The 22,581-nt window shown below is 45.7% G+C and overlaps 1 protein-coding gene across 1 annotated transcript in view; it reads right to left on the reverse strand.

Annotated features, from left to right (window-relative positions):
• Nucleotides 1-564: 564 nt before the first annotated feature.
• The window catches only part of NTRK2 (neurotrophic receptor tyrosine kinase 2), a 326,277-nt gene continuing 304,260 nt past the window's right edge, over nt 565-22,581 (reverse strand). Inside the window, exons 19-20 of the mRNA XM_072959196.1 lie at nt 7,170-7,328; nt 565-6,277 (exon numbers count right to left, since the gene is read on the reverse strand). Of these exons, the coding sequence (XP_072815297.1) occupies nt 6,092-6,277; nt 7,170-7,328 (345 nt within the window). The 3' untranslated portion in view covers nt 565-6,091. The remainder of the gene's footprint in view (nt 6,278-7,169; nt 7,329-22,581) is intronic.

Below are 22,581 nucleotides of genomic sequence, written 5' to 3' on the forward strand. Positions count from 1 at the left end.
AGAGAGGCTGAGAGGATGTGGCATTTTCTATTTGGCTACTTCTGCTCCTGGGTCATTAAGATTCTCAAAGCTGCCCCAACCCTAGGCCACGATACACAGCATTTCTCCCAGCAACTTTCTTAGGTCTGATCTATTAGAAATCGTGGTCATTCTATCTGTTCACTCTGTGCTTTGGGACACGGTAGTTGTGAGCCACACGTGGCTATTTAAATGTAAACTAATGGAAATTAAATCAAATTCAAAAGTCAGCTCTCTTGTCACATGGCCACATGGCCACATTATCAAGTGCCAGCTGGCCATATTGGACAGTGCAGAGAGAGAACATTTGGATCACTGCAGAAAGTTCTACTGGACAAGCATGTTCTGGTTATCCAAGACGTAAGTCGAAAGTGTCAGGTTAGGACGGATTGACCAGGAAACCTGCATTCTCGTTGCCTTCAACTCATGAACACCGCAGGCACCTGCAGGGACCACACCTAAAATGCACACGTACAGGCGGACAGACAGACAAAGAGCACACCACACCTTGTGAAAATTCTAGTAATCATCATGTCACTTTCCGTGTCTTTTGGAGGATGGTATTTATTGTAAGACATCATTTTTATTAAATACACTGTAGTACAAGAGACTTTCCGTGTCAGGTTGAGAGAAGCTGGTCACATGATTTACAAACGAAACTTTTTTTTTTTTAACACTGATATTCTGGTGTCACTTTGAAATCAGCCAAGATGCAGTGGGTCTTAATAAAGCAATGGACCTCAAAACAGATTGCAAAACAAGAACCAGTAAGTATCAGCACAGAGACGTCACATTAAAAGGAAAATAAAGCAAATAAAAAGAGAGTTTCAAATACCAGGTCACAAGTTAAGGGGCGATGTAACTTCAGAGAGATATTGACGTGTGTGTGTGTGTGTACGGCCTGGATATATACAAACATCTCTCCACGTACAGAAGCAAATGCAGAGTGCCCACATCTCTGGGAAGATTTGTAAGTGATAGGTAATGATCACTGAATGCAGGGAGCAATATTTCACCATAATTTACCATTTGTCAAGGGATTCTATAGTTAAAAATCCACATTTAATTTAAAGACCTTGTATTGAAAACATTTCCAGCTGTTTTATACATTTTAAAGCAATAGTAAGATATACAAGCTGCAAGATGGAGGCCTTGACATTTCATTCTCTCCAGATTGTTTTCCCCAGTTCCAACCTGTAGCAATTAGCAGCTTTTATCACGCCTGCTTCCGTGTGTTGGACATTCAGCCAACCTTCACTCGCGATCACTGTCATTGATGCACAGACCAAAGAAAGAAAGCGAACACAGACCTGGCCTAGAATGCATAGACTGAAAAAGATGACATCCTATGTTTTCCCATTTCGTCTCCTGAGACGTATGTTAAGATGGCAAAAGAGTTGCTTGGTTGCTGTTGTGAGATTCACAGTGTTTTGCCTGCAACAGATATACATATATATATATTTTTTTTTGCTTTGCTTTGTGTTTGTGATGAATGGAGCAAATATATATATATGAATAAATAAATACATAAATAAATAAAGGTAAGAGAAAAAAGAAGAAGAAAATACAAACACAAAGGATATACGGGAACCTTTGACTTGCAGCAGCAGTGGCTCATTCCGGCCCTGACGACAAGGAAATACCCCTCCGTGTGCTGTGGCGTCTGATTACCCACCCCTCCCACCCCGAATTCTTTAGAAAACCGTCTGCTCTCTCAGCCTCGAAGCCTCCGCATGCCATCATTACGGATTGTGAAAAAACTGCTTGAACTGCATTTAACCACCTGAGAAGCTGGGTCACTGGCCATCCTCCTGGTGAGGTTTTTCTGCAACAGGGATGTAGGGCCAAACCGGAGCTCAGCATTGGAAACAAAAATCCTCACGTGGGGAGAAAAGGAGAGAGCAAGAGAATGGAGGGCGTGTGTGTCTGTAGTCACTGATGTAATTAGATATACAATTGAATGTTACTGGCATTGTAGAAGGCCCAATTTACAAAAGGAAAAGTGAAAAAAACCCAAAAGCGTCTATTCCCGACCAAGGGACTCTGTTGTCATGGCTCTTTGCAAAAGACAGCATTTCACAGCGTCGTCTCTTGCATTCCGTTAGGATGCGGGAATTCCTAAGAGTCGCTCGCCTTGCGGTGGGGTCTCGGATTCTCACCCTGGGCCTTCAAGACTCTGGGCTCACGACCCTCCAGTTCCCTTCGGGAACCTGGACTCCGAACCCACAAGGGCAAAGGGAGGACAAGGTGAGCATAATGCCAATGTGCAAAGGGATTTTTTTTTTAATTGATTTTCCTTTTTCTGGACCTTTACATAAGGAGATCTATTTCAGGCCGCATTTGCCTTTGCAAGGAGCCAGCGAAAGGACTCAAGGTAGTGGGATGGCTTTGATTTGGTTGTTTTGGGAAGCACATTATTTAAGATATGTCTTCCACCCATGCAGTACCGCAGAGAGTTGAAAAGTGTGATGTAGTCCTACCCACATGGAAAATGGAAGCACTAACAGCAACATGACATTAAAAAGGTTTGGTTATTTAGCAGATCTTAAGCAAATGATTCATTCTGCACCCTACTTAGAACCATCCCTATTACTGTGCGCCTATAGACTTACACATAAGCTCACAAGCACACCACACGTGTGTGTTTGTCTGTGTATAAATCAAGTATTTATAACACACATATAAATACGTGAAGCTCTCACAGGTAGCGCTGATGTGAACACATGATACGAATTCTGATATGACCTTTTCTGGCACAGCTCACAATGTTTCCTAAATAAGCCTGATCATGACCTTGGCTCAGTGTACAGGGATTCAGCTGAAGCTATGAGCAGGAGGGCACATCACCGTCTCTCAGCTGTCTGTCACCTCACGGACTGCATTCTGTCTCTCATGAATTTGTTCGCGTGCTTTCCCTTCTGGACCACGGTCTCCAGCAGATCGAATCGTGAGCTTCAGAGTCAGAGCACCTTGATTAAGTCCCAGTGGGGCCTGGAGGGGTCTAGCATGCCATTTAACTTCTCTGAGTCTCAATTTCCTCACCTCTAAAAAATGGGGTTCGTTTGCCAACGTATGTGAAAAGTGTTTGGAAAACTCTTCGACAATTTATAAATGGAAACAACTGTCAGGCTGAGTCTGGGCTAGAGAATTAGGCTTGTCACCACTCCTGTTGTGTTTAATGAATGTGATGGCCGGCCATGTTCTGTGAGCTTTACATTGCAGAATGAAGATGCCCCTTCTCTTAAAAAAAAAAAAATCACAAGAGCACAAGAAGAGGGGATTGTGGAGGAACAGGGACGGATACTTGAAGCTAGTTTTTGGTTCATTCGGCTACTTTAAAAGCAATCTGGGATTCCTTCAATGCAAGACGTCTCTGAAATCAGTACATCCTCTTGAGACAACAGAGGAAAAAAATTAATAATAATCGGCAATATAAATAACTATAAAACTTTGCACTTGCATAGAACCTTTCATTTCAAGACCTTGAGGGACTTGTCAGAAGGTAAAGAGAAAAAGAATTTTTTTTTTTTTTTTTTGCTTTTTTTCCTTCAGAGGAAACCACAACACTGGGAGGGGAGTGGAAAGCTCCCCTTGCTCTCATCTGCCTGAAACAAATCCTGGCTTGAAAACTGCACAGCCCTTTCTTGAATTTGATCCCTTAGAGTATTACCTCCTTTGCTGCCTGTGAAAATAAAACCAGTAACTTGCAGCTTCCTTCCCCAGAGCAGCTCACGCAGAACGACAAACCCGTGTAGGTTTTCAGTCCTCGCTGATGGAATCTAGAAAAGTTTTGTACAAATCTGCCTCTTCTCACTGCTTCACAGGATGCCACAGTGTTTTAACAGTACCATGGGTCCTTAATAGGATATATACACGCAGGTATATATCATGGAGATATGGCTTTCGTTATATTATTATGTGTATTCTGGAGGGTTTTTTTTTTTCACCGACAAAAAGAACAAACGATTCAACTCCCATGTCCCATAGGCCAGTGCAGAACTTGAAAGGACTGTAGGGTTCGTCTTGTCCGGCCCCCTCCTCTTGACGGCAGATCCTACCGGATTTCCTTTTGTTCTCTGTGAATGGACATTTTTGATTTTTTGAGAACTGGCTTTCAACGCCTATAATGGAAAATATAGGTGCTCCAGTAATTAAGGGCATAAGCAAAACCGAAACAGAGCAATTGCACCTTCAGAAACAAATACGAAATAAAGTGACATAAGTTGAATTAAAATCACTCCCCTTCCATCTGGCTCGTGTTATAAAGATGTCAAGTTAGCAAAAGTCCCCTCACAGAGGGTAGCAAGTTTTCTTGAGGAACAGAAAAATGTTTCTTCCTTGGTATAACTGATTACCCAGATAACTGTAAATTTCTAGTTAAATTTACAACCTCTTTTCGCAAAACCCGTGACTATGCCCAGAAGCCCACCTCCAAAGCTTGGTCTGGGCATAGCCTCCCACTGGCATGCTGTGCCCAATTTTTTCAATTTTTACTTTTTTTTTTTTTCAATGGAGTGAAGAGAACAAAACAGCATATCCACAGTGGAGTACACTTGGAATGAAACCACTCTCCCAACCAGAGCCCAGAGCAAGGTCTTGGCCCGTGTACGCTGAGCATCAGTGCGTGTGACACCCCCAGGGTGGGTGAGGGTTCCTTTCCCTCAGGGATCAGTGTTGCCCTTCCCACAGTGGGTGCGTCATGACTGAGGCTATAGCCAGGTGTCCGGGTCCATATTCGTTAAAACCCATCACCGCCATACGACCCAGAGACACTTAGACTCAGCTAATGAATTCCATTAGCTTCCCCTAGTTACTTAAGTTACGCCTTTTAGGGCTCTGCTCTACACACCAGGGGCAGGACGTCTGGAGCGGTAGTGTCTGCACACAAGGTATTAATCGACAAAGACCATGCACAGTTTTGCTTGCACAGTTCAAAGGACGGGTGGAGTGGAGGGCAGGGGTCGGAGGGAAGTGCTCTCTGACAAGCTCAATGTAAGAGAAACTTGCCTCTGAATTTGTAGCTTGTCTCATCTTTTCCAAGTCCTCGGCTTCCCATCGGACCCTGAAACGATCTCTGGACAAGAATCCACCTAATTTCAGCCGACCTTGACAAAGGCTCGGTGGACAACACTTGGAAAAACAAAGCAGTGCAATCCCCATGGCTTCCAAAGGCAAGACGGTCTGAGTGCGCGACGCGCCGTCTCGCCTCCCGGAAGCCATCGTTCTCCGTGCTACACTCTCGTGTTTCTGGTGATGGGAAAAGAAGAGTCCATGGCACAGAGTCTTTTTACTCCTCAGAAAGGTCCTCAGGGGAAGGTGCCGAATACATTCCTCCCAGCTGACAGTCGCTGGGTTTTTCTTAAGTTGGGACTGACGCCCGCTGATCCCAATGGGTGTCTTTGTTCCTCTCGGTTCTGCGGTTTATAATCAATCTTCTTTCTCCCCGGTTTTAATCTCCCATAGATAAAGGCTTCCCAGATTGAACACAAGTTTTCCTTTGTCATACACAGGCTTAAGCCATCCAAAAACAATAAGAACAGTAATAATCATAAATAAATAGAAGTGAATCCATAGAAACGCTCGATGTCTGTACAGCGGAAGTGACAAAGTTTTAAGTCAGATATTTGTTTTCCCTTTTTTTCATCCACATCAAAGGCAGGAATACAACAAGGCATTGTTAGTTGTGGTGGGCAACTGGCGTGTCTGCTGATATAACAAATTAGGTTTCTTAAGGCCTTTGTCTATGCAGAGTTAATAGTAATGCAGAAGCCAGATTGATTAAAAAAAGAAAGGGGAAGGACTGTAAAGCAGGGGAGATGAAAAATAAATCAAGAGAAAAATAAAAACATTAGGGAATAAACCAAGGGAGATGGAAAGAGAGAAAGAGAGAATGCCAAAAGAAGTCCATACTGTGTCTACGGATGGAGAAGGACACGTTGCTTCCTCGGAAAGCTTCTCGGGGTCTTTGCAGTGAACAGCAGCAGGCTGGTGGCATCCAGCGGCAGTTAGAAGACAGTCATCCTCTGGGCCCATCTGAGGAGGTGCTCTGGGAAGGACGGGTCTGGGGAAGGGCCTAGCCGAGGATGTCCAGGTAGACCGGGGACGCCTTGGCCAAGTTCTGCAGGAGGGTGTGAATGCCTTTGATGTTCCTCCTCATGTGGGGCTCCCGCTGCCAGCACCCCAGCATCAGCTCGTAGACCTCCTGGGGGCACGTTCGGGGTCGCTGCAAGACTCGGCCCTGAGTGATGCATTCTATCACCTGGACGGGCGGGAGCAAGGACAGGGTCAGGCCAGAGGGAGCACAAGGCAGGCACGGCACACATCGGCGCCGAAGGGGGGGCCATTTTCAAGGGACCCACTCGGTGTTTCCTTTTTTTTTTTTTTTAACAAGAAAGCGAACAATTGTTTGAGGTTGGTAGATCATATGGTTAATTTGATGGGTTTCTATCCAGTTTTCAAGCCACACCGATTTCACCAAACTGGTGGAGAAATAATTTTTGTCTCTACAACGCTCTCAAACTATACCCTGAAATTCCAGAGTATTTTCGTTTTACTGGCCTGAGATGGAACCTGGGTCACTTTTGTGTCAGGACTCTGACTGGCCAGGGAACCCCACACTACAGAAATAAGCAGTCATACTGGGTTACGGAACTGGATAACAGACAGACGTGGGCCTGAAGAAGTGAGGGGCCTGATCAAGAAGTTACGCCTCAAACATAGACATATTTGCAAAAGGCTTAGAAAAGGCAAACAAAATGCTTGAGTTTCTCACTAGAAGTAAATGTTCTAGTGAAATGTGCAAAAAAGGAAAGAAGCTTGAAACTTTACTGGAATCATACCAAAAACCTAGCTGGACTCCAGGGGTGCGGGAACGCCCACATCTGCTATTAATTTACCAGATGAGCAGCACAGAACGACTCCTCGGTCCCACCGCCAGGGAATCACAGGCGTATCAGCAAACGCTGCACTTTTTCTAGAACTCCTACATTGGGACGGTGACCCTACTGAGGCCATGACATTTAGGTACAGGGCAGGCCACCTGGGAGGTGCTGCTCGCCACAGAGCCACATGAGCCTGGGGCTCAACTTCCAGCCGAGGAGCGCCTCTCGGCGTCAGCCCTCTCGGGGTCCTGGTGCCACCCAGCCACGCACCTCATTGTTGGACAGCTGGTACCAGGGCTGTTTGCCATATGTGAAGATCTCCCACAGCACGACCCCCAGGCTCCAGACATCACTCTCGGTGGTGAACTTCCGGTACATGATACTCTCCGGAGGCATCCAGCGGATGGGCAGCATCGTGTGGCCACCCACCTGGTGGAAAAGGGTGAAGGAGGAGGCATCACTCACCCAGAAACCAAGTTCCCACCTCCCCGCCAGGGAAAAAGGGAAAAGGTGTGTGTGGGGGGAGGGTATTTATAGCTCAAAGTGGTAGACCGCATGCTTAGCATGCACGAGGTCCTGGGTTCAATCCCCAGTGCCTCCTCTAAAAAGTAAATCAATTGATAAAACCTAATTACCACCCTCCCCCCAGGAAAAAAAAAAACAGAAAAGAAAAAGAAAAAAAAACGGAAAAGGTGTGGAAGGGAGATGTGGGGGATATTTTTCCCTTCCTTTTCTTTGTGTTTATTAATTTTGATTGTTTATAAATAATAAGGGAAATGAAATTTTCTTTATAACCTCAAGCCACAGAGATAGAGGGCAAAGAGTGGTCAATGGATTTTTCTCCCATTATTTGCAATTCTCTTGTTCTCAAAACTAGACAGAAGCAGAGATGATGACTGGGTAGATGTTCACACAGACACACAGACTTTCTGGTAGGAGGGTGACTTGAGCTTCTAAGTAACAAGATAACTCTGTCCAGGATCACACACAAGTAGAGGGTTTTGCATCTAAACAACCCCGCTGAGTGACTCTGCTTCCTTACCAAGGACAGGGCTTCCTTCCACCTAAACAGGCAGCTCAAAGCACTGCCTTGAACATCCTCGCCACAAACCCATTTTACTGATGAGGCCACTGAGGTTCAGGTTGCTATGGACACAAAGTTTGGTCTTTGACTCTGAGCTCAGACTTTCCTCTACTACAGGGCTCTTCAACTGAGCTTAGTAAACAGAAGTAAAGAAGTAAGAATGGTTTTCAAAAAGCCCATCTTGGTGAAAACACCAAGGCTGTGGCATTAGCTGGCAACAGCATTAGCACAGGCAGAGAAAACTTTAACCAAAGGGACTTATTTATGATTTCCTACTTCCTGGAGAAAAATTTAAAATTCCATATATATTCAGTTTTGTAGCCTGTAGAGTCTCTGATTTTAAAACCAAGGTTGGATCTCTGCCCAGTAGCCCGATGGGTGGCAGGTCCCACTTTCCACAGTGGTGAACCCCAGCACTTACCAGCCCAAAGGTCATGCTGACACCGGGGCAGAAGGTGTGCTCACCGACAGCAGGAATCCTACTTCACCGACAGCTCTCGGCCCCTGAGTTCTGAGACTAACGCCACACAGAGTTTCCGCCCACTTATAAATCTCAATATCCACTTCTGACTCATTGAGGGAAGGAAGTGGACTAACAGTGCCTAAAAAATGCTGCTCAGCTCTGGAGCCCAAGGAGCAGCGAGTGTCAGAGATGTCTAATTTGCTTGGTGATTTCAAATGATGCTCTTAGCATCAAAGAAAGCACGTCAGTGAAAGGGTGCTTTCCGCCCATTCTTCTCTGTATGAGAATCCAACTCTGACAAGTCGAGACATAACTTGCTGGCTCAGGGTTAAGATGCTCCCGTATCTTTACTGCTCAGCTTGGACCAACAGCTCCTGTGCTAAGTGCAGGCTCGTTGCCTTCCATCAGCTTTCAATTTCCTCACTCTCTCCTCCCTCCATAGTCACTGTTCAAGGAGCACAGACTTCCCTCATGGAACTGCTCAGACACGCCTGAAGGTGGTGGCAACACTCACCATCACGGCTGATACTCAAAACACAACCTGGGTGACACAGGCACTGACCAGAACGGATGCTGGTGGTCATACTGGCACAGCCTTATTGGCGTGTTTCTGGTAGGATGGATGCCTTCCGGGCTCACATCCCAGTAACGCCACGTACCCCGGACTTCAGGAAAGGAAATCTGCTAACACACAGGGAGTTCCCTACATTTTCAGATACTTACAAACACTCGGGGCACCCAGGTGGAATGGTCCCCCAGTGCTGGCAGCCTGCATCCAGCACCAAGGAGAGGCTCTACTGGCAGTGCAGGGAGCTACGTGCCGCAGAGTTATGTGGAGTGAGAGGCCTCTGCTCAGGTTTCTAGTGAAAAAGACATCGTTACTTCTTTTATGGGAATAGTGAAATAAGTGAAACTGAAATACTGAAATTAGAATTGGAAAACTATTGAGATTAGATCATATACCCAGATATATGATCAACATATAGTTGGTCTGTGGGAGTAGAAAGAAGACTGGGTGGGACATTAAATTGTTCTTTTGGATATGGGGCCCTCAAAGTATTAAGAGCTAGCTCTCTATGCATGTTCCTAGGTCAAATGTGTCAAATATACTATAATCTGTAACCCTCTTCATTTCCTGGAGATTTATAATGCACACAATTCCCTTGAGGTGTCTCCGGAGTTTGGCAGCAAGAACAGATTTGCCTTTAACGTAGTGAGTTAAACTAATTTTAATGTGTGTTTGTGGGGGAGAGGGAGAGCGATCAGGAACCACTTACATACATTCCTAGAACCAGACACGAAAAACCCACTTCGGGACATGTTAACCCTTGGAGACGCCAGGTTCTCCATCTTTTTTATGCGTTCCCAGCTGTGGTGCAGTGGACAACATTCAATTCATGACATTAGCAGGGGGGCAAAAGGTACAAATTCCCAGTTGCAAAATAAATAAGCCTCGGGGATGTAATGTACAACATGGTGACCATAATTAATAATACTGTATTGCATATGTGAAAGGAGACCCTGGAAGTTTTCATCACAATGAAAAAACTGTAACTATGTGAGGTGACAGATGTTAACTAGACTTATCGTGCTGATCACTTTGCAATATATACGAATATCAAATCATTTTGTTGTATACCTGAAACGAATATAATGAATGTTATTACTATATTATAAAATAGATAAACAACAAGGACTGACAGGGAACTGTGTTCAATTTCTTGTAATGAGCTGTAATGGAAAAAAATCTGAAAATATATGTATGTCTGTATAACTGAATCGCTTTGCTGTTCACCTGAAACTAACATTGTAAATCGACTACACTTCAAAAAAAAAAAAAAAGAATTAAACAAAACAAAACCACACCTCTGGGTTCCAGGGCATACTCCATCGCGCTATTTCCCAGTTGGGTCACCTTGACTAGGGCCCTAGTTTTCCCAACTATATAATCTGGGCAGCAATATATACCTCCCAGGGTCATCACCAGCTAAATATTTAAGCAGACAATATCTGTGAAAGCTCTTTATATGTGTTATTGCCTTAAACGCTTTCTAGGTGTTGCTTCTTTCTCTGCAGCCATTATTATCTTATTTTCTCGATAGGAGGCAGTCATTCTGGAGCCATGGAAGAGCCAGCACGACACCTCTTTCACACTCCCTCCTCCACAGTGACAAGTGCTCTGGGGTCCCCTCTGATTACAACACCTACTCTTCCGGGTCCTCTGTCCTGTATTGCTGATGACCCAAGAGAAAGCTCTTGTGTCCTTCAAAGGAGAGAAAAAAAAAAGATTCATATTTTGATTTACATGTTTTCCCAGCTGATCATTTACTTTCCGCCTGCAGTCTCTTTGGGACAGATTTTTCACTCTAATTCTTTCAAGAATCCCCTCCGGGATTTCACACATGCTGTTACAAATAATGCTTTCCTTGTTCTGATGTCAAACGACTGAGTGGTGGGAGACTCTAATAAAAGTTCAGGCGGGGTTCACAAGTTTTCTGAACCCATTTAGAACATTTCTGAACATTTCTTTTGCAGCCCTTTCTCAGGATTTAGGAGCATGTCACAAAAGTTGACCAAAAAATAAAAATATAAAAAAAGAGAGCGCAAATGCCACCATTGTTACAAATTATTGTCACATTCCAGACACAGTCACTGGATGGTTTGGGAACCTCACAAAACCACATACTCTGAGGCAACAATCACAAAGAGATATTTGTTTTGTATTGTGTGACTTGGCAAGTTGCCCTCACACTGTTGCTTAAATATTTGTGAGATGGAATGTGACCCCAAATATGACACCGGGAGTCAGGACTGCTGCTTTGACCGCCAGCTATGCCATGGTGCCAGGAGAGACTCTCCAGTGATCAGCTTGGGTTGGGCACATGCCTTCACTCACCTCACCGGAAATGAACCGATGCCACGTGGGAAATCCACTTCGCTGGGGAGCTGACTTGGACTGGCAAGTTTTATTTTCCTCACCCCAAGACCGGGGGTCTAGTTCTCTAATTACCCACTTGCCACCACTTTGCCACCATGGTCCTCTGCCAACACATAGCAGTTTACCTTTACAAAGAATTTCTACTCAATGATTTCACTTGAACCCAATAATTACCCTCTTGGGTAGACACTGGCTTGCCTTCATGTTACAAGTAATGCCCCCCAAATTCAGAAAATTTAAGTAGCTTACCCCACTGGACATCTTGTACTCGCTCGGATGGGTCACTCTGGGTTTCTGGCTTCTGCAATCTCCACTGTATTCAGCCAGCAAACTTCGCTGTGGCTCCTCACCCAAGCCAAACCCACTCATGCCTCTTGGAAAGTTTGATCTCCCCTTTTTAGACCTTCTGGGAAGTCTCCTAAAGGCAAGCTCAAGTTCCACCGCTTCCAGGAACTCACCCTCCCTCCTACAGCTCAGTGATGATTCTAAGCCCTGGGAAGCCCAGCACCCTTTAGTGCAGCTCTGGTAACACTGCAGGCACGCTCTGGCTTTGCTGATGGAGCACACGGCTCAAGAAGGATGGGTGCTCATCAGTTACATCTAGCAGGGCATCAGGGTGCTGGTTGGCAAGCAGACCACATCTTCGAGTTCCTTCTGAGTGCTGATATTTGGGGAGGAATTCTCAATGTGTTCCTTGCAAGAGATCCCTGTTCTCTACCTTCCCATCTATCCTCCAATAACTTCTCTTAACTCTTCATATAACAAACCTTAGATTAAATAGGTGGGAACTGGCTCACCAAATTGACACTCAAATAAACCATTCAATAAAAGTCAAAACTTCTAAATAAAATGCAACCAAAATTACTGGGGTTCACACAAAGTATAAAGGTTCTCGAAGTTGTGTGTGAGATCCCATTCAGTCCTTGGTTTATCATCTGTACAGTAGATGGGGGTGTTTATGGTGCAAACCTGGGGCTATTCGATCTAGGAACGAAGTTTAGGAAGATGTCACAATGCATAAAATGAGGGAGTATTGCTCTACAGATGGTGACTAGCATCTCATATCCTCTGAGGCTGGAGAAAAAGGACTGGGACTAAAGAAGGAAGTTAAACCATGAAAAAGAAAAGGATGGGATGGCCATCAGGGCTGCTAATCATTGCAACCTGCTTAAATCAGCAAAGCTAATGAGAATAATATCTGAGGCCAATGGCCAAAATGAAATTCCATAGCACCTAAAATAGATCAAGTTGGGGAAAATAATGAATTCTGTTTTTAAAACATATCAAGAAGAGAACTGTGGGTTTTTTTTTTTAGCTCTCAATGTTTATTTCCAATGCACTTCATAATTTTGATGGCAATGTGTATAGGATGATCTGGTTCAAAACAAAAATAACAACTGTGTTCTAGTTAAAATGCCTGAGCATCCTTTAAACCTACCTGTTTGAAAGGTGTTAAGGTAATAATAAACCCTGGAAGCAATACTAAAAGGCCCTTGGTGAAGCTGTCTTGTGTCATAAATCATTGATTTTATTATTTTTAAATCACATTGGGCATATATAGTCAGTTCAACTACAATATTTATTTTTTACCTAAGAAATACTCTTTGGGTACATACACTTTGGTCACTAGGCTGTAAACTGTGGAAATTTCCCGTGGCTTAACAAACAATAGGATTTATTTTTGTACAATGGAAAACTAGGATTTGGGAAAGTCAAGGAACTTGGTGAGCAAGTGCAGACGTGCACTGGTGACCAGCAGTGCTGAAGACAGCTCTCCATCCCACTACCATTCATGCTGGGAGCCCAGGCTCTTTCTCACTTTGTACAAATATACAAAGCTGTTTTGTCCCTGTTACAAGTTTATGAGGAGTGCACAACCCAATTTCCAGGTGCATCGGTTGACAAGAGGCGCGGTAACAAGCTTAGCTCCCCTCCTCCTGCTGGACTTCATATAAAAGGCATCGACCATCCTCCTGGCTCCCTCCTTGTCTTCTCTCTTACGGCATCCATTCCTCTCTGTGTGGACCCTCCCAGTCCATTCCCGATTCCCATTCCCTTTCTTTGAAGCTCCTCTCAAAGCTCACTTGTCCAGTCCCATTTTCCCATTTCAAATACCAATGTTGCTTTTCGTCTTGGCCGATTATTTTGTCTTCCCCCAAAGGTCATGCTCCTCACAGCTCGTCCTCCATCCACGGCGATGCCTAGTCTCCCCTCTGTGTGTGTGGGAGGCATGGGGGCGGGCTGGAGGCTTTCTGTGGGTCCAAAGTGAATGCCCAGCTGGCTTTGAAAACACTGGTGATTTAAAGGTGAGTAATGCTAATCTGAGACCTTCGAAACCCAAGTAGCAAAGACCAGTGATGCCTGGGAGGCCACTTCCAATTTGTGGTATTTACTCAGTGAGTGAGTGATAACTTGCTTGGAAGCCAAACATTTTACTCCTTTAGAAACATGCAGGCCAAAGAGCAAACCCCATTAAGAGATGATTAGCTGTCAGAGGCTTTCGGCCGCATTAAGTATTGAAGAGGCTCCTAGACCTCCTTGTCACATCCTACACCAGCTTGCTTGGTTTCAGCAGTTTCTCCTGATCTGTTCCTTAAAAATTCATGATAGCTGTGAACTTTAAGAAATAGCTGGACCTTATTTAATTATTTATTATGTTTTGCATCTGTTATATGAAGTTAAAAAAGAAGGAGAGAGAAACAATTTATGCAAAATACTTTCCTAGGAGAACCTGGAACCATTGTGGTCAGACTGTGGGCGCTTTCTGACCACATCCAGGAAGATCAGGACTCTCCTGTTATGAAGAGTGATGGGGTGCTCCCGTGACATGTGGCTACCAAACCAGGGGATGCTTCATGGGAAGTGATCCAGCCCTTCCTGCCTTGCCTAGAAGTCCTGAGTGAATGCAGCTCCATGAACGCGTCATGAATGGATGTGGCCAGGAGGAGTGTCGGTGACAGCCTGGTCACCCTCTCTCTTACAATAGAAAATGATTATCGCTCCACCTAAAATTGCTGTTATTTGCAGTCTAGATAAATCTTCCATTATTTTTTACTATGATCTGGTCATAGACATAAGGGTTGGGACGTGGTAACTTCAAGCTAAGTGCTTCTGAATTAGTCAAGAGACAGGGTGCTAGACCTCATTGCTAGCAATATTTTTGTGAATGCTTTTTCCATTGAGAATTGATCTGGTCTCTATTCTACCATAAATAATAATATGAATAATGACAATAATAATAATAGTTGTAGTAATATTGATGGTCATAATACCTCATGTTTGCATACATTTTTTTGCTTTTTCATGGCATTTCACATCCTTTCATTCTATAATAATTGTACCTACCTCAGAATATGGTTGTGAAGATTCAATGAGTTGATATTAGAAAAGTTCTGGGATGCCAGCATGTGAGGTCATTTATATGACATTCTTAAGAAGGCAAAACTCCAGGTCTAGAAAACCTATGGTTGTCAGGGTCTGGGAATTGTGGGGACCTAGTGTTTGGAGCTGTTCTTGCTCCTCCTTAGAGTGCACTGGAATCAGAATGCAAATCTGTGGTCGTCTGCCAGCATTTTCATGTGGCCAAGTGAAGGCTCGACGCCACCGCTCTCTTCCCCACTCAGGTAACTCTCGATGGTTTCCCTGTTATCACCCGGAGCTTATCAGATGGCTTAAGCCTGCCACTGTTCCACAGCCGTCCCTCGACTGAGCGCGTTTCCAGGGCAAACCTTAGGGCAGCCTCAGTCCTCAGCCTGTCCCCCCAGCTCCACCCCAACTTCCCCGGGGCAGCTAAGGGAGGGCGAGCAGACCCTGGAACCCCCTAGGGACATGTGGAGCTTCCTGGACTCCGTGTCACCTCAAGTGACATCCCCCATGGGTCTGGCTGTCCCCTGTTTGTGCACTGTACACAATTTAAAGAGCCAAACACTCCAGTCTTAGAAGTGATTACAGTCTCACTGCATTTTACATTTGCTCTCATCAGGAGCAAAGAGGTCTTCTCTCAGTGAAGCTGAAAACTTCAATCACACCCATGTTTAAGAACCACATTGGGATGCTGAAACAAAGATTCTTCATTTTATCAGCAAAGTGAAATTAGACAGTGACAACGCCCCTCCTCGCTCCTCTGACCGCCTCCCGCCTCCTCCCGCCTCTGACCCTCATGCCTTTCGATGGGGAGTTTTCTGAGTGGGTCCCGGGAGGGCGAAGCATTTGGAAAGAAGGAAGGCAGCATGCTCCCTGGCCTGTGGTAACCGTGCCTCTGCAGTACCAGGCTGCACATTTCAACCCTACACATTTCCTCAAGCTGCCATTATCTCAATGTTCAGTATTACTGAGCTTTTGACGGCCTCCTGAGCTTTATGGTTTTTAACCCAAGAGATCATCTGACTCTTCAGTATTTGAGACCAAAAGCACTGCATCCCTTCAGAGTGAAAAGCCCACAGGGACTGACATGTGACGAGCAAAGACAACCAGGAAAGCAGGTGCGGTATGTATTCGTGTCACTGTCTCTGCTGAGGTGGCAGCATTCTGTTGGTTTAGTACCGACACTTGAATGTGAAATTGTTTCTATGGAAATAACTCAGAAAGGCTGGTATTCTGGTGAGCTTTTAGTAAAGGAAGGAATCAGTGATTTGCCAACAGAGTAGGAAAAAAAAAAGCTCCCCTGAACCAGCTGTAATTACTGTGGTTCCTGCTGCTCTGGACGCAACAGGTCCAATAAGTGACAGATCAAGTTTCTGGATGGACCCCTCAGAGCAGCCCCACCATTAACCCTAGCTTGTCAGTTAACACCGAGGACCCTGCCACGATGGACACTCCACTATTAGCCTGAGCTGAGGACTTCATGCACCAGAGCCAGTTAAAAATGAACAAGGTTCTCTTCCTTTCCAGTTCATTCTGCTACAGACACTGCTGTGTGTCCGTGTGAGTATAACATTGATGGGGAAGTCGCTCTCTCCGGGGAGCTCTAAACGCCCACCTGTCCTTTTCTGCTCTGTCTGTGATATATGGGATGCGTAGAGGTTGTGACTTGGTTACAAAGGACATTGTGATTTCTTAGGATGCTTGTGAGCGCTAAGAAATCATGTAACTCAAGTACCCCTCAATTACTGAGCCCCTATGCTGTGTGCCACACTGTGTGTTAAAGGCATTACCTACAAACTCATTTTTCTCGTACCTCTTCCAATACACCTACGATAAAATACACCCATAGAAAGCGCACATATTATGAGAGCAGTTGTTTTGCAATGGTGAGACTGGAACTCCAATTCTGACCAGCAGCTCTCCTGTGCAGAGCGAACAGTGAAGAGTTGCTAACCTCAGCAGCTCAGTGTGAAGGAAAACCAGTGTGCTGTCGCTGGGTGCCTCTCAAGCCATTTCACCAAAGCACCCACAACTGCAGAAAGAAGTAAAGACCAGGAGACCAGGGTGTGGGGAGGAACTGGGGCCACGTCTACCGGTCTAGCCAAGGTGCTGATGGCAGCTGTGGAACTTCTTTCAAGTCTTGTTTTTCATATTTAACGTCTAATAGAATTGTTGCGTTCGACTCCACAGTGCATTATGAAAAGTAATGATTTTTTTCCCTCAAATCACTTACTAAAATGGAGGCCTTCAAAACCTGGACCATGTTTTCTTGTGACTTCATGAATCTCTGGTCTGGACATGCCAACTTGTGTCCAAAGTCTACCCAGATTCCTGGCTGAGAGGCGCTGGTGGCAGAGCGAAAGGGTTTTGGAGTCAACGGGCCAGGTTTCCTGCTCTGGCTCAGCCATTTACTCAGTTGATGTAAATGACTTCATATCTCAGTGTCCTTTCTTTGCATATAAATAGGAATAAAACCTTACAAGCCTAAACCAAGCCTATACCCTCCCCCAACAGGCTGAGTTCTAGAAGACGGGGCAGACAGCCCAACGGCCAGAACTAAGCGAGAAGAAATACTCGGGCAACAGCCTTGGATAACGGCGGCAAGCCTGCCCGCGACCCTGCCCAGGCCTGGGGGGCTCCGTCCCCACTGCAGTCCACGGCAGCGCTCCCTCCTGGAGCTGCCCAACACGGCGTCCTGCCTCAGAAGCCCAGGGGTCTATTCTGGCGCTCACAAGACTCTCCATGTGACTGTGGCCAAGTCACCGCCTCCTCCTAAGCCATGGGTTTTTCACTTAGCGAATGGAGACAGTAATGCTTACTGTGTTGCTATCTGTGAGGCTCAAGTGAGGTAGTGGAGACAAAACGTGGCTTCCGTGGTGGCACCCGATCCACATGGCTTTTTTTTAGTACAGCTCAATCCACGGGCATTTAGTGCTATGCACGGTGGGGAGACAATGTTGACTGAGAGCAGGCGCCTGCCCTCGGGAGCCCGCCCTATAACCGTGATGCGAGGTGGGAACGGATGCCTGAGTGGAAATGTGCACGGCTGCTGTGGCTCACGATGCGGGCGCAGCGCTTAGCCTGCTCATGCTGGCAGCCCGCTTCCGCTAAGAAGCTGGTAACAGGACACCTGCACATCTGCCGCTGTGTCTACAGGGTCACAGCAAAGGAGACTATCGGGAAAGCTCAGGAGGGAAAGTTTTCAAAGAAGATCAAGGTCTTGATTCCCCACTGATTCCCTGATTTCCTGAGATGAGGGACTTGGCCCCCCGGCCCCAGAGAGGCTGGGAGGGCTGCGTTGTGTTCAGCTTTGTAGCTCATGGTCCGCGTCCTGCTACCACGTGTTGCCAGCACAACCGAGAACTTTCCACGTTTGATCTCATCGAGCTGCACGGACTGCAAGCCAAGCCAGTGCCGGGAGGACGCAGAGGGCACCCAGCTAGGGAACCGGCTGCACGTGACGGAGATTTAACCACGGAAGGGTCGCTTTCTCCCTTACGAGAAGTCCCGAAGCATGCAGTCAAGGGCTGCTGGGGCGCTCAGAGGTCCTCCCAAGGACATCCTTCAAAAGACGTCTCAACTCTGTTCCACTTCTTTGCACCCCCATTTTGATCTCGCAGTTGGATCATTTCCCTCACGCGGCCACTGTGACAGCCTCCTCACTGGTCTCTCCTTCCCCTTTTCCCAAAACACTGTCCATACAACAGCCAGAGCAATAGTCTTAAAATATTCATTGTTTCAAATCATTTGTTTTTCTGCTCTAAACTCTGCAATGACTTCCCACTGCCTTTAAGACAAAATTGAAGTCACTAAAATGGCCGAGAGCATCCCGGCTGATCTCAGCCCCGCCTTCTCCACTCTCCTCTCACGCTTCCCCTGCGTCCCTTGCAGGAACCCATCCATTCTGGTCTTCAGTGTTCTGAACGCTTTCTCCCTGGCTGTCTCTCACACATGCAGCTCTTCAGTTGTTACCTGGATAAGTTCTACTCATCCATCAGGACTCAACTTAAGAGCCATATTATTAGGAACTAAGAGCCAGTTAGACTGTCAGGTCGCATGCCTTACTTTCCCCGCACAGGACCAGTCAGTAGCAGTGATGTGCCTATTCATGCACGCTCGTGTTTGCTATCTCCCTCTGTCTTGGCCCACAGTCTTCATGGAGGAAGCAGTGGTCACTGTGTGGATGCTCAACATCTATTTGTGGAAAAAACCCGCTGCACCTGGCTGCCTGCGGGCATGGTCTTGGTGGGTAGACAATAGAGGATGAAATAAATATGGAAGAATCAGAGGCCAAAGCCCAAAAGGCAGCTTCCTGTCGGCCCTACTCGGGCCTGTCGGCACAAAGCCCCTGGAGCCGGGAGGGGGACCAGAGGGGAAAAGGAGAAAAACGGACAGTAGCCAATTTGCTTTAGAGAGCGACACCCGTTTCTAATTTAAACTGTAAATAAGGAATGGAAACAGACACATGTTGTACACAGAGTACCGAACGTATGGGATCAGTTACCAAGAAAAGCCATGGAAGCTGAAGATTAATGAGCTGCAGGGACACCTCGGTGGAGGAGAGGGGTGTGAAGTGCTGGGAGATGTCAGGGAATGGAAGGGCTGGGTGTCCTGTCGCGGAGGTTCCTTTCCCTTTGCTCACCCTGTGGTATGTCCCATTGACTGTCCCAACTTCACCTGACGAAGCCATCCCACTGACAGAGGCCCCCATGTGGTCCTATCAGAACCTCCCCACAGGAGGGGCTTGGGCGTGGCAGGCACTCAGAGGCAGGAGGGGCTTGTCCTGAAGCATCCTTGGCATGGTACCATGATGCCTAGCCTCCACGGCTGGACCCTCTGACTCTCACCTACCACCGTAGCTCCACAACCTTAAATCCGGGCCAGCGTGCTTGGAGTAGCTAAAGACTGGAGAAGTTGAGCTATAAACCAAATTCCCATCTTCAAAGGACTCTCCGTTTACATCTCAGCAGATCATATTAAGAAACATTGTTTTTGGATTCTCAAGCCCTCACTGCACAGAGTGTATTATAGATTGTTCTTTTTAATCACTGAGTTGATAATTGTTTGTTTTGGTATCATTCGCTCATTCAGCAAAAGTCTATTAAGCTACCTGCTGGGTGCTGGGCATTGTCCTGGGCACTGGGGATGTGGATGTGAATCAGTTCCATGTCCATACGAAGCTCTCGTTTTAGCAAGAGACACAGACCAGATGTAAAGAAACAGATATCTATGCCTGTCAATGCCAGGTGGCGATAAATGCTGTGTGGAAAAGGAGGCAAATCAATAGAAAGATTAGAGGGGCAGTACTGTTTTAGACAGGAAGGTCAGCAAAGGTGAAATCTAAGCAGAGATCTGAATAAAGTGAAAGAACAAGACATGAAAACATCAGGAAGAAGTGCATTCCAAGCACTGGGGTCAGCAGGTGCAAAGGCCCTGAGGTAGGAACAACCCTGATGCATTTAGACAGTAAGGAGACCAGTGGGGCTACAGTGACTCTAGCACAAAGACTAGCAATTCTGGTCTTCTGTGATTCCGTATAAATTCTAAGATTATTAGTTCTAGTTCTGTGAAAAATGTCTGGATAATTTGATAGGGATCACATTAAATCTGTAGGTTGCTTTGGGTAGTATGGCCATTTTAACAATACTAATTCTGCCAATCCAAGAGCGTGGGTTATCTTTCCATTTCTTTAAATCATCTTTAATTGTCTCAATGTTTTGTGGTTCTCCATGCATAAGACCTCCTTGGTCAGAATTATCCCTAAATATTTAAATTTTTTGGATATGATTTTAAAAGGGATTGTTTCTTTACTTTTGTTTTCTGCTATTTCATTGTTAGTGTAAGAAATGCAACCGATTTCTGTATGTTAATCTTGCATCCTGCTACCTTGCCGAATTCTTTTAAAACAAATACATAATCTATGACCTAACTATTATTGTTATTTACTAAGGAGAGAAACTAAGACAGAGAAACCAAAGACCACAATCAGAATCAGGGTTGAGGAGACAATGGAAGACCCCAAATCCGCTAACTTTGCCTCCTTCTCTTTGATTCTTGCCCCTCATTTTGCACCACTTCCCCAAATCCTCCGAGCGGCATGATTGGCTATGCGAGCCAGCTAATGCAGTCATCGGCCACTTTCTCTGAGCTCTGTTCAGGAGGAGATCCCTCCTTCCCTGATCCAGACAAGTTGACAATGACATCACTGCACGCAGCAATAACCAGTGCTTTCCTTTTGCAGGAAGTGACGGATTTAGGAAACAAAATGAGTCTGACCGTGTGGGTCCCTGACCCTTCCTCTCAGTGACAGGAGGAAGGGGCGGTAGAGGGATCCTATTACTTCTGGTCGCTGTAGTAGCACAGATGCATTCCTGAGTTTTTCTCAGTACGATTAGTTATAGCCCCCTGGTATTTAGCTTTAGGATCTACGCTGAAGGTCCCTGAATACTTCTCTGTGTCAGTACGTAAGTGGGAAGCTCTCTCCACATTACCTTGTTTTCTCTGATTCTTTGTTTCAAATCATTTGTTTTTCTGCTCTAAACTCTCTCAGTTATGCCGAGGTCACCACCTGACCCCTAAGACAATGTGCTGGTCCTCTGAGGAAGAAACCTGCCCTGTGGCATCCCCAGGGAGAAGGGAAAAGATTCCACAGCCCTGGTGTCCCTAACGCTGGTCTGATGTCATTTTTCCTTTATTTACTTTTAATTTTTTTCAATTGAAGTATAGTTGATTTGCCATGTTGTATTAATCTCTGGGGTCCAGCATAATGATTCACTTACATAGGTATATTTCTTTTCATGTTCTTTTTCATTATAGACCATGACAACGTATATCATTCTTTTCTTTGTGTATCTTCCTTCCTGCTTCCCAATCCCTTAGCCAACCCCTACGACCAGTTTTCTGCAAATTCCCTCCCAAGGTCTTTAGCCCTGGCAGTTATACTTTGCTTATACAAAATCATCAATTTAGGTACAGATCATTGGCATTTAGGTATTACATTTACTGGTTAATATCTACTTGACTCCATTTACAGAAATCGCTTGCATGAAACATAAAGGTCTTCAAGCACTACTCACTGCTCTCTGAACACAGACTCAGGGATAACAATTCTCTTCAGCCCTGAACTTGTCTTTAGAGATGGCGGCAAGAACACTCTGGAGAAGGGCAAGGTTTATACAGAACAAACAAACTACCGCAAATGAACTGAACACTGTAGGAAAAGGCAGAAATGATTCTCAAGTTAAGACCACTGGACTTTAAAACAATCTGTCCCTCTTTCCAATGGTAGTATGTCCTCTGCTTACCCAGGGGTTAAATGGCCTCAAATGTCCTCCCCCTTTTGAATTCCTGTCCCTCCCTCCATCTCTCCTATCTCCCTAAATAGCACCACCGTCCCGACCAACCACCACTACTTTTGTTCAGCGCTAAAAGCACAGGAGTCACCACTGATTCTTTCTTCTCTCTTATCCCCCGTATCCAATCCTCAGGTTCTTTGAGCTCTGCCAGCAAAACATGCCCTAAAAGTGCCCACTTTCCCATTTCTACTGTCACCGCTTGGTTCAAGTCACCAAGTGCACACGTACCGGGACCGCTGTCGGAGCCTCCGCCCAGCTCTCCCAGCCCCACCCGCAAGCGCTGTCTCAGCTCAGAAGGCAGCTCTGCAACGGTGCTGGCGGTCTCTTCCTGCCACCTCCGCCCTACACTAATGACTCACTGAACGACCTTGCTCCTTGCCCTGCAGTCATGTTACTTTTGCCCGTCACCATGACCAGGTTTGAATACAACTTAATCCTGGAGTGGTCAAATACCAAAAAGTCGATGCTCAGGTGGTTAG

This window comes from Vicugna pacos, chromosome 4 (genome assembly GCF_048564905.1).
Source record: "Vicugna pacos chromosome 4, VicPac4, whole genome shotgun sequence".
In the NCBI taxonomy this organism is placed as follows: domain Eukaryota; kingdom Metazoa; phylum Chordata; class Mammalia; order Artiodactyla; family Camelidae; genus Vicugna; species Vicugna pacos.